This window comes from Egretta garzetta, unplaced genomic scaffold, assembly GCF_000687185.1.
Source record: "Egretta garzetta isolate BGI_Z169 unplaced genomic scaffold, ASM68718v1 scaffold264, whole genome shotgun sequence".
In the NCBI taxonomy this organism is placed as follows: Eukaryota; Metazoa; Chordata; class Aves; order Pelecaniformes; family Ardeidae; genus Egretta; species Egretta garzetta.
Genome location: NW_009259685.1, coordinates 2487215 through 2500370, shown reverse-complemented (window position 1 = coordinate 2500370; position 13156 = coordinate 2487215). Strand labels below are relative to the sequence as shown.

The 13156-nt window shown below is 38.5% G+C and overlaps 1 protein-coding gene across 1 annotated transcript in view; it reads right to left on the bottom strand.

Moving 5' to 3' along the window:
- COBL (cordon-bleu WH2 repeat protein) overlaps window positions 1–13156 on the bottom strand; it is a 204337-nt gene that overhangs the window by 96390 nt on the left and 94791 nt on the right. The window contains 4 exon segments of the mRNA XM_035894139.1: window positions 1–85; window positions 2502–2546; window positions 4592–4820; window positions 5566–5776. Coding sequence (XP_035750032.1) covers window positions 1–85; window positions 2502–2546; window positions 4592–4820; window positions 5566–5776 — 570 coding nt within the window.

Here is a 13156-nt window from a genome sequence, read left to right as displayed (position 1 = left end):
CTTCTATCAGCTTTAAACAATCCCAGAAGTCTTGTCTTTTCTTTTTCTATTGCATCATTGCTTACTGAAGCCTTTCGACTTGGTTCTGAAACAATTATAATGGAATATTTTTTTACACTTCTGAAATAAAGATTCAGAAAATCAGTATTTTAAAACATCCTGGACTAATGCTGTGGTTTTTTTAGCTGGAGATGTTATGAACTGAATTATCTAAGTAACTGCCAGATTGCACACTTTCTTTTTCATCAGACTTACTTGTTCTGAGTTTGTTCCAAAGTCTAATGGAGGCAATGGAATAACTTAATAAAATTCAGTTTATTAATTTCAGTTTTCAATCACAATTTAGTAATCCTTATTAAAAGGCAAAACATGAGCAAGTTGCTTAGTCTTTAGAAATGCTTGTTAGAGGTATCACTTAAAACTCATGGAGTACTCTTAACACCTTATAAAAAAGACTTTTCAAAAAGATGATGGTGAATATCTTTAACAATTCACAGGCCTGGCTTAATACAGTGAAGTTAATGGAAAGGCTCTCAGTGTGGATTTGGATAAAGGTCCACAAAGAGGAAAGAGACCTTTTGCCCTGGAAAAAGGGCTCTCCTCAGAACTTAAACCAGATGGTGGTGGCCATCTTTTCCCATCTTGGTGCTTTTACTTCAGGTGGGAAGAGAGGTGATTTTATAGGCATTTCAAGCTGTAACAGCTCAAACATGCATGTCCTCCTTGAACCTGCTTAGAAACTGTATGAATTCTCAGACCATTTAGTCTCCCTTCAATTTCCTTCACACCAGGCAAGCTGGATGAGCAACATGATAAGGTCATGCATTACAGGGCACAACCATTGGTTTGACATTCAATATAGAGACTGTAAAGCTCTCCCACTTTTTTTTTAAATGGACAATGCATAATGCTATAAAGATTCCTCCCTGATTCCAAGCACATCAGAGTATCCCACTAGCACACAGAAAATTTAATGTACAGAGAAAAACTGCTTTCTCTTGTAAATACTTGCTTTATTTGTTTAATAAGAATTAAGAAGCAAATGCAAAAGTACTTGTTTGTTGACACAAAATAAAGGTTTACGTTACAAAAAAAACCCCCTCATCCCAGAACTCCTGTAAACTGATTTGCATTTCACACAAAGCACTCGACTGTCACACAGATCACTTTGCATATCAGCAATGTCAGGTGTTAGGTGTTAAATACATATAGTAGTTCAAAGCCCAGTAGAAGAGTAAAGATGATGAACCCAGAGGAAAATAGGAAGAAACTATCCTTAAGAAAGGCTGCAACTCCACTGCAAAAAAAAAATACAGTAATAAATTAATACCTTTCTCAAATACTAAGCACTGCCTATGCTCTGGTGAATACCAGAAACTGCTGGTTTTCTGCTCAGGGCTGGGCTACAACTAGATGTGGATTATGAATCCCTTACATCCTCTTCAACTATAAGCTATATCAGTAACTGCTGATCATCAACGTTACCATTAAACATTGTATAATCCCAGTAAATTGGGATTTTAAACGCAGCATATCATCTCAAAACAACAAGGAATCTTTATAAATCTGTATCAATTTTTCTTAAATAAATACAGTAGATAGATAAGTCTCTCTAGTGTTATGCTCTGTATAAGAGGAAGCCACAGCAAATAATGACAGAGGATTAGGGGGAAAAGTACTGACATTAGTGAGGCCAAGAGGCAATAGGCCATGAGCTAAAATTTGCTTGATGGCTGTCACCTACTGGAGGTGGACTTCCTTCCTTCCTGAAAACTTAAAATTAGCCACAGTTTTATTTTGGTTATGTTCTGTTTACTAGTAATGCAAAGAAGTAAAGCCAGTTACAAATCAACCATACCTTTCTTGAGGATAACTAATTTAAGCAATGTATTACAACAGACTCAGCGGAGGAAAAGGATATACTAAATATACACATTTTCTACTTAACTAGAAGCAGAAGCACCAATGTAATCTAATCAAACCCCATCTATCATAGCAATTAGAAGTCAGCATCTATTCAGAGTTATCCAATGTGTATACATAGGCTTGATATTAAAATGCTTCGTTGCACGTAAATTGAAATTAGTCAAGACCTCATAGATCTCAAAACATTCTTTGTTACTAAACAGATTTTGAACCCAGGAGACCTCTGAAATGTTAGTATTTCTGAAATTCAACTAATCATGCTTTAGGTAACCTGAAAAGGCTTGGGAGCTTTATAGGAACACACTGCACCACACAACAGTTAAATGACAGGATTTGTTAATTGCTGGCATTTTAATATGGCAATTACTGAAGAAGCAGTATGCACAGAAGTGTGTTTGTTCTGACCAAAAGCACAGACATGTAAACAACACTTTGCAAAAGACAACGCAGACAAAAAAATAGCTAGTTTCTCTACAGCATTTTCACGTGACATTCTTAAAGATGCATCTACCAAACCCACATTAAACATAGCATGAAGGGAGAGACGGTTTTCCCTCAGCAGCATTGTACAGTACCTCTATAGTTCAGAGAAGGTTCAGACTGAGTTTTTGATGGAGGAACTGCAAAAGGCAGGCAATGAAAGGACAAGAGAAGACATATTAAAGTTGTAATATTGCCTCATAAACCACCATTTTCATTAATTATTCCTAGTATTTGTTTTCCTAGGCATTACAGAAAAAAAGCTGACCCGCAACAGACATGCAGAGCTGCTATTCAATGCAGTTTAGCTGTGTTTATATTAATTCCTGATTCATTCGTGAAGCTGCCTCAACTGCTAAATCGAATTATGTAAGCAGGTGGCAGCAGAGCTTGTCTTTTAACAATCCTTCAGCACTGAGCATTCCTGTTTCAGGGAAGAAGAGAATGACGAGCACAAAGTTTTTCTAGAACCTGCTCTTACAAGCACAGCCTATGCTTTCAGCATCTCTGGTGCCTTACTCGTTAGTGGGAATGTGTTTTAAAAATCTGTTCTGATAACTAAACAGACTGGACATCTACTCAATGCACAGTTCATAGATCAACTGCTACTGAAACCAATGGGATTATTCCTCTTGGAGATCACAGATGAGAACACAGGAGGAAGGAATTTGCTGAAACAAAGAAAACCTTTTGTAAATTTTATCTGTATTTACCGGTTTCCTCATCAGACACCATGGTGGAGAGTAAGAGGAAGGCAGAAAAGACTAAAATACACTCAGGATCAGGGGGATTTTATTGTAATGAAAACAACACTGAAAGCTTAAAAAAGAATAAAATATATAAAAAAAAAATCTGATGCAGAAAGCAGCACACTATGAAGTGTTATTTGCTGCCATAATCCCAGCCCTGAAGTAAAGTCTTGGTTTTGACTGTACAGGCTACAACCGGACTTGAGGACCAATACTGCAGCAGTATATACACCATCACTTTCATTTGAAAGGAAAAGAGTTTAAGGAAGGCTTAGGCTAATTATTCTGGATGTTGTCCCTGAAGTATGCTGAATGAATGCTGTTGAATACTCTGCGCATTCAATATGCTGCTCCAGCATGGTTAGCTTAATTACAGTAAACATATCTTAAAAAAACACACAGACAATTGAATTATGACATGTTGTCAGCCACTTTTTTGAGCATCCTAACAATTCAAAAGAAAAGGAGACATTTAGTTTACTTGAAAGTCTAAACTCACAGAAATTTGACTCACACAGAGGTAGAACTGTCACTTACCAAAGGAGTTTGAAAGAGGAGACAGAACATCAACATAAATAAATAACTGTATAAATAAAAAATAAGCCTGCTGTTCAGCACCTTACATAAGGACATTTACTGTGCTGGAAGTGATACCGATTGAGACAAACTGCAGGAGACAATTTTAATGAATATCACTTTCTGACCTCAAAAGAAGTAGCGCTTGTCAATGTGTATTTTTCAAGCAGTTAGATTTTAAAGCACATTGCATAATTATGCTACCTGAATACAAAATCAGGCTGATAAAACTCAAGCCCAAGAAGCTGCTGCTACAATATCATCCACAAGAACAGAAAGTGAGGGTGAATAAACAAGAGAACAAAATTTTATGTACAAATACCTCTTGGCTCCTCTTCGCTATACCGTCAACAGCTTCGCTCTTTGGAGGAACTGTCTCTGAACCTACCCGCAGTCTGTTTCTCATAAGCCCTGGTCTGTCGCCTCTGCCTCTCAGCTTTCGCAGCTGCCATGACTATGCCACGTCTCTTCTTTCTCTCTCTCCAACCCACAGCACAGGTAGGTGACAGGCTCTGCCTGGACGAGGCCCCCGTCTTATGCACACCTGTACTGACAGCAGCTTCAGGAGGCAGCGAAGCTCCTCCTTTTACCCTGCCCCAGGCTAACCTGTGTCCTGACAGGGGCCAGCCCAGCCTGGCGCCGGCCCGAGAGCAGCCAGGGATGGCTGGGCACGCTGCTGTCCTGGCTGCCGCTCTGGGCACAGCTCACTGAACAAACCCATGCTGCTCTCCAGACTGAGATGTCACTCTGCTGTTTCATCCAGGCCCCCAAGGAACAAGAGCACAAATGCTTTTAAGTTTCCCCTAATATTGTTGGCACATCATCTAACCCTGCAGCAGCCACTTTCAGTCTTGGCTCACCTCTTTTTCTGTCCCAGGCGTACAGTTCCTTTATCCCCAGCTCCTCCAAGGACTTGGTAAGCTCCAGCTCCTCCCCAGTGATGCCATCTCGCAGAAGAACAATGTGCTCTTGACTGACTTCACACTTCTCACAAATAGCTGGGATGATGTTATGGAGTGGCACCTCCGGACTAACTCGAACCACAGCCTTCTGAGTCTTCAGGTAGTTCACTACCAGCCTCACAGATTTCTGCAGGAACAAACACAAACTCTCAGCCCTCCCTCTCTGATGGCTAGGCTCTTGTACAATGAGAAAGGCATTGGGGACCTCCATATTGTCTTGACTCCTCCTGGGCAAACTTACCCCACATGCATACTACTACAAAAAAAATTATTAAAAAAAAATCTCAGAACTCCCCTGTCACTAGGGAAACATTCACAAGAACAGACAAATAAGGAAAAGGAATCAGAGGCAGCTGTAATTTGTGAATATTTACAAGTACTGCTCTGAAAGGCGTGACAGTGTAATTAGCTATACTGATTCGTAACAATAAAAATCTCAGCAAAATCTTTGGCAAACTTCTGAATCTTACAATACTGTGAAATACATTTATTAACCATCAGTCTTCTCCCATATCTTCAATAAAGATGGCAATCAAAATACCTCCAAAACCCTACCTACCTCCACACAATTCCACAAACCTCACTGCAGACACGACTGCAATTTTCAATTCCCAGTCTTCAATCAAGGGTCTTTTGTAAGAACAGATTCCCATCTATTGAAGCACATGCAACATGACATTTTGTCTAAATGCTGGAGTCCAGACTGGCACATGCCAGACTGCGTGCAAATCAGTTAAGCTAGTAAAGCAGGTTACAGTTAATCTCAACCCTCTCCTATCTCGTTTGAAGATGCAAAGATTGGAAGAACTGCTTGTAATCATGATAATGAAATGATGTTTCATGGCACCATTTTAGCCCTACGGAGTACCAACCTCAGGGACCCTTGGCAGAGGTCGCTTTGTCTTCTCTTCAGGTATCTTCTCTTTCAGAAGTACCGTCTGTACATCCAGTGCTCCTATCAAAGTGTTTGGCTTGTAACTCAGAGGCTGTTGAGCTCCTGAAGACTTCAGTTCAAGACTATGTTGGGATGGATTTAAGCGATACTGGCTGCATAAATCAACCAACAGATCCATCACAGCTTTACTGCAGGGAAGAAGATATTCACTGTTAGCATGAGAAAAAGTAGTTGCTAAAAAAGTTACCTCAGTTTTAATATGGGAGAAAAAAAGACAATACAAGCTGTGGATGCATCACTAGTTAACCATCTTTGGGAGGGAACAGTGCTAATGCTTTGAAATGCTAAACAAATCAGATAAAATGTTAGGAATTAAAAATACTTGCACTTCACTGTGCGTTTATGAGCTGGCAATTAACTATTCACTATGAGGCAGACAACAGGGGCATAACAACACTAACAAACATAAGCCAAGAGCAGACAAAGTGCATCTTATCTGCTAAATCCATACATTAAATTCTCCAATTCAGACCCTGTTCTTTAACATGAAGACAGGATATAAATAAATGATGCACTCACAGTATGGTAAACTCTACCTAGATTTGAACGATCACATAACACAACTCAAAACGGAGCATTTAGATCTGGAACAAAAGGTAGATAGGATTATTTTTTTTCCAGCTTACAACTTTGAGTCCCCCCCACCCAATCCATTTGACACCAGCAATTTTTCCAACTACAAGAGATCCCTTCCACATTTATTTTGGTGAGGATATTAACCCTGTACAAAACCATCTGGTTTCAAGTATTTTCATTATCAAGAACCCTTATTGCAGATGGGATTCTTAAGCCCCGAGGTCAGAAGAGTCAGTCATTGCCCCTCTCTTATTCCATGCCTCTGCAGAGAGGTACTCTGGTTTGTGCCAACAACATAACATTCATTGGAGCTTGATACTGCCTGACACAGCAGATACAAACTATGTTCCTCCACACCCCAGACATTCTCTTCTACCAAGGTACTGAAAGGTTCTTTTTTTATAACCTTCCTCTGTAAAAGTCCATCTAGGATCAGAGAAAATAGGTTTACTAAAGTTGGTTATATTTCAGAAAAGATTTGGTTTCATAAACCAGTATCTGTCATCAACAAAACAATGTAAGTTGTTACCAGCTGTACCTGAGGCCTGTCACATACATGGGATATTTTTCTTCTAGCAGAAATGAAAATAAGTGTGTATACAGCGTATTTGCCAAAGGAATTGGCATCTCTTCTAATGTGTAAACTGGAAAAACTGTATACAGATTCAAAATGCAAGCAAATTCCAAGAAAATAAAATCCTTCCCAGGTTATTAGCTATCATGGTTACATCTGTAGCTGAAGAGCTGCCCCTCAACTGCAAGCTGTTGGCACCTGGGAAACAACTGTGGAGGGGCTGTTCATCTTCCCTCTGCGTATATGTTGTTGGCCAACAACTGCTCAAGAAGTTGGTGAAGAACCCAGGAGAGCTCATGGCAAAGACAATGAGAATGGAAAAAGAGAATGATCCCTTATTAACAGACGAAAGACTAAAACATACATAGGTGACAGCTCTTCCCACGCAAGAGATGAGAGAGGACCTTCTTTACAGCAACCTCTTTCAAGTTTAACTGAGTTACACACTGTAAGCTGAAAAAGTGGCAAGAGTGGAAAATTTGAAATAGGTGATCGCATTGAAAAGAGAAGAACACAGTGAGATGATGACTGAAGATCAAACAAGGAAAGCAGATGCCATTAATATGTATAGGAGCCTTCAGAAAAACAGAGCACTGTGGTAACTGCTAACATAGAGAGCATCTAAATAGACATGTGTAGTATCTAAATTGAAACTGCATCAGGTCATTTCATGATTGCTTATTCTGGCACTGTCCCCAAGTTGCAAATGTCTGTGTTTCACAACCATGTTTAATTCATATGTAACAAGCCACAAACAAACAGAAACATTTACATCTACTAAGTCCAAACTACAGGAGAATCCGGCCTGCACTGATAATTACATGAATATTCATTATGCTGTGCAGCAGTGAGCACTTAAAAAAGTGTCAGTCCGCCTGATACAGATCTCAGCTTGTCTGTTTAGAGACGTATTTCTTTTAAAGTGAAATTTGCATGCGTTTTTTCCCCCCTCAGCCTTATTACTATTGTTTCAGAGAAAAGCAAATAACTTGGCAGAACCACAATACATGGTGTTCTACGTGCTAGACATTTCTATTTACAGTGGAATGCTAATATATTTCTGTAGCGCATAATATTGTGATAATTCATTCAAATTTGGACAGTTATCTTACCTCATGTAAATTATTTCATTAAAAACACTTTTTAAAAAAAGAACAGCACTTGAAAAAGGATTTTTTTTTTTTTAATATAGTTCATCAAAACAACAGTTCATGATTCCGTACACCTTCCACTGAAATTATGAAGTATGTTCAGCAGTGACAGTACCACGATTGCAACAAGATTAAAATCCAGGCCAGCCATCTGAGAAAATAGGTTGCGGACAATCATGCAAGTTGAACAAATTTGTCCAGACAATGAACAATTTAAAAATCCAGCCAAATTTGAGGTTTCATCGTACTGTTGATTACAGAGCAGGTGTGTGTTAAATATAACACTTAAAGAAGTCTGCAACATCCCATCCTGAGCCACGCTGCTCAGAATACACAACTGTTCCATAAAAAGCATCCCTAGGCTTCATCTGTACCATTTAGGAGTACAAATTAAGCAATATCTCTGAAGCTTTTGAAACAACTTCGAAGTGAATAGTATGCTCTTCCCAAAATCTAAATTTGGAAAAATAATTTCCACAAAACTTCAAAAGGATAAGAAAAAAAGAAAAGAGAAGAATTCTACAACAAAATTCATGTGTTTCTGGAGACGTAAGAACGCTGGGAAGTCCTTGCAATGAAGTTATTCTTATATCAGATTTCCATTTCTCCAACTTGAAAAATTTTACTTCTAAACTCTAATATAGTTCAGCTTGATTTTTAAATGGGAGTTTTATTTCAAGTAACTCCATGTATACACCACACAAAGAAGAGACCCACTAAACACAGAAAGAGAATGGTACTGAACCATCTACTAATCTAGACCAACTTTTCTTTCTAACCTTGGGGTGAATATGGCTATGGGAAGATGCAAACAGTCAGTCCTTCCTTTGCTTTCCATCTCATTCCAAACATATCTGCACTTCATTTTAATCTGCTTTTGAGACATGGTAGAGAGCATAACCTATTTTCAAATTCAGGCAGGTCTGATCATAAAGGATTAAATCTAAAGCTGAAATGAAGAAGTTAAATGTCTCCTGCCTTTCCAACTACTCAGCTAAGAAACACATTACTTTCTTATTTTAATAAGATGTTGCTGAAATTTTGGGTGTCACTATCTGACAGACACCAAAACATTAATGACAGATAAGCAAATACTAGAGCACAGAAATAAAACTGAAGGATGAAACCAATTTAAGATTCAGACAAGATGGTCCAGACAACTATTCTTAGTAAAGGAGAGTACTTTGGCTCTGTCCTGATATTCTATTACTAAGCTGTTTGGCATTTAGCACTAATTCTGGACACTAAAGAATAACTACTTTGTCAGCAATATTTATCAGGCTGAAGTCCTCATCAAGTTTGAGCCTGTCAGGCCACTTGTGTCTTGTTCACAAGTAAAATAGAGCAAAGATGTCTATAGTTGAAGAGGCAGAAAACTACTCAGTTCTTTTGGGTGTGGCTTGGCCTAATATCCTTGGATCACACAGAGAAATCCATTTTAAAATACAGCCTTGTACATGTAGGAAACAGATGTACAGGATAAAGTTGTACTCTATCAGAAGACATTGATTTCCCTATTATCTTCTACTTTCATGCTACAAATGCCCATAAAGAAAACCTTAAACTGGAGGAATTATCTTCTTTATTTAGGTCAATGCCAAATACACATTAGGAATCTAAAGTGACAAGTGATTGGAAAAGAAAACCGGTAGTGTAAAGGGGGTGACCTGAAGTCTCTGACGCCTTCACTATCTGCATTTAAAAACTGAAAATAGCATTAGCCATTTTTATTTTCTCATGCTCCAAAGCATAACAGGCACTTCATGAAAAGATTAGAATATTTCCTACACAACCATAAATGTATACACTAATAGCAAGCTGCATCGAAAGAAGTACGGGAAGCATGATAAACAGATATTCAGAAATGCCTCCTCTTTCTTTTCTTATTTTGCTTGTGTATATTTGGCTCGCTTTCCATAACTGAGCAAGTCCACAGAAGGAACATCAATATGACACACAAGAAGAGGTAGAGGACTGGGTTTGTAGAGCCTTAAAATGTGAAGGGTGAAGGGAGATCTTGTTGCTGTCTGTGAGTACCAACTGGTAGGGCTACAGAGCCAGACTCTTCTTGGTGGTGAACAGCAAGAGGACAAGAGGCAAGAGACAATGCCAACCTAGGAAATTCCATTTAGGTACATGGAAACATTTTTTTCACCATAAGGATGGTCAAGCCCTGGAACAAGGGTACAGTGAGGTTCGGAAACCTCTTCCCTGGAGGTATTCAAATTTGCCTGGAAACAGCCCTGAGCAACCTGCTCTTGTGAGACCTGCACTGAGCAAGGAGTTAGAGCAAGTTGAGTTCCAGTGGCTCCTTCCAACATAAATTATTCCATAAATTATTCTAGTAAGTTGTTTTTTTTTTTAAGCCTACACTGAAATACTGTAGTTTTGACCTGACCCCTATTTAGTTAAGGTCATTTTTAACCCTTTTGCTGTATGTTCCCTGTTCATCTGCTTCTAACAACATTTCTTCCATGTTTTACCAACCTGGGCTGATTTCACACCTTCAGTCTTTCTTGAGACACCATTCTGTATGTTGAGATCTAAGCCCACAATTAGTATCATTTAAGTCTCTTATGAGAATTATGTGAGAATATTCTTTCTGTGATGACATTAGCTTCATGCTCCATATAACACATATGCACTGAGCTCAGCCCTCCAGTACTCGCAGAATGGCACTACAGCTTCAGCTGGTTTATTATTTCTTCTACCACCCTGCTATCTGTGCATCACACATACGTGTAACATGTAAGATAACAGCAGGAGCAACAACTGTCCAGTCTACTGCCTATCAGTCACCCATGTGTCAACAACTCCAAACCAAACATCATTTAGTTTTAAACATCCCCATTATTCTACAATATATTTCAAATACTACTGACTTCTCAAGCTGCTGACACGGAAGGTCTGTATCTGTGTTAATCAGAAGTCCTTCTCAGCGTCACTCAACGCGAATGGAGACAGACACAATGCATTTATTTATAGGTTACCCACTGCAGGTAGTGAGAATTACAAACAGAAAAGTTTTCTGGTAATTTTTGTGAGCTTTTTCACTTACCTTCTTTCTAAACGTCTACTCATCGCCTCCATCAGACCTGCTAACACTTTCTGTGGATGTGCTACAGATCTATATGCATAAACTGTATAAGTGGCCAATGCTCTATCTATCACAACATCATATAGCTCTCACACAACAGTACAAATATAGATTAGTCGGGGGGGGGGGGGGTGGGGTGTATTTTATAACCCTTTTGAGGGGGGGAAGGCTAGCAGTTTTTCAAGGATACTTTTGAATGTTTTACAATAGAGTTCACAGAGACTAATTATTTCAAAAAAGAAAAATGTTTTTCAATACCTTTTTATTGCTGCACATACTGCTTAAGGACTCAACTTTGTCCTAAAATCTGCACTACATATTTCCAAAATCTGGAATAAATTGTCTGTTACAAGATGGCAATAAACTCTTAAGAAAGAGACTCAGCTTGAGTTAATTTTTATAAATAAACCTACTTAGAAAATCCAGATTCCAATAAAATATCTTTAAATGGCACATACTTTATTTTTTTCCTGAACCGTCTTTCAAGAAAATTTAATGAGAATTTTCTGCCCTATCGCTGATAATTTTAGGAACTTTCTATATAGAGAACAAAGTAAAATTAATGCTATGCTGCTTTGTTTACATACAATGAACTGAAAGAGATAATTTTGACTTTTTACTTGGTTCATTTATAATAACCTTAAGTGATACTAATTAACTACAGCAGTTATGTTTTCAAACATCCTCTAGTGTACTTCATTGCTCTGTGAACTGCTTTCCTAAAATTACAGAACCATTTTTCATTATGATGATGCCCAGGGCAAGGTTTTGCAAATTTTTCTGCAACAGAAAAACTATTTCCCCAGGGCACCCAAAACCAGATTTTGCAGAATGCAGTTTTAATGATGGCAATGAAAATACTGAAGATTTATAGCAATATAAACAACAGCAGAATTTGTCTGAAATGTCCTTCTGTGATATCACCATAGATAAAAAGAGTGAACAGGAAAAAGAATTTATTACCTGCACTGGCTCCCATTCTTGCTTCAAACTAAACGAAAACACAATTTTTTTTAATCCAGTATCTTCATCATTAAATGTTTACCTCTGAGTATCACCACATTTTGTGGCTGTCCAGTTTGCAATGTCAAAACAATGCAAGACAACGAAAAAGCCTGGGCTTTCACCCAAACCGGGAAACTTAAGACAGTCCATCCCCTAAAAATTTCAGATGCTCTTGACCTTTTTTTTTTTTTAATTCCACAGCCCTAAAAACGTAACCTGTGTTAATGTACAGAAAATTTCATCTTCCAGTGATTAGAAAGAACAGCAGCACACACCAGGTCTGTTCACAGACTGATGCCACTGTAATACAGGGCTCGTTACAGGGTATCCTTTTCTTATTTCCTAACTTGCTAGGATGATTTACTCTGCTCCTCAGTTTCCATAATCTTCCACTTTCCACAGCTGGCTATCAGTGCCTGACATTTGTCACTAACTCTCCACTCCACGTGCTCAAGACAGTGCTGAGGGAGAATACCTACTACCTAGGTTAAGCACTGGTGATTAGCACAAGCAGGAATTTAACTGCCGCCTAGACCTGTCATGCAGCCAACGGAGAGAAGTGGGCACCTTCACAGAACAATGAAGAGAACATTTTGCTTGCTTAGAGTGCCTAATGTAGACAATATAAATAACTCCACAGAAACATCTAAGGTTTAATTTTCAGTATTTCTTTCAGGTTTTAGTCCACAAACCAAAGACTCTAATAAGCAAAATACTCCGTCTCAGTGTTATGTGATAGCAATGGTAGTGCTAATAAACATCTGTGCGAGAGACAGAATGTTTATCGTACAGTGATTTTCCATTTGTTCTCTGCTATCGTAGCTTTTATGTTCTTCAAAAGGTCACATTAAAAACACCACTCCTGTAGTGCTCTTGGAGTGTTTGTTTTGGGGGTTGATTTTTTTAATTATTTTTTTTTAGGGAAAAGAAAATCTTTTCTACTCATACGGCAATTATATCTCTCTCTATACAAAATGCTGCGTGAAGATTAGCCTCTTGTTAGCTCCCAGGCGGCTTGCATTTGCCAATGAAATACCAGCTTTCTTTGGGATCTAACGGCCACTGAGTTTCATGTACTGTTCTACTTTCCAGGCTTGTTCTCTTC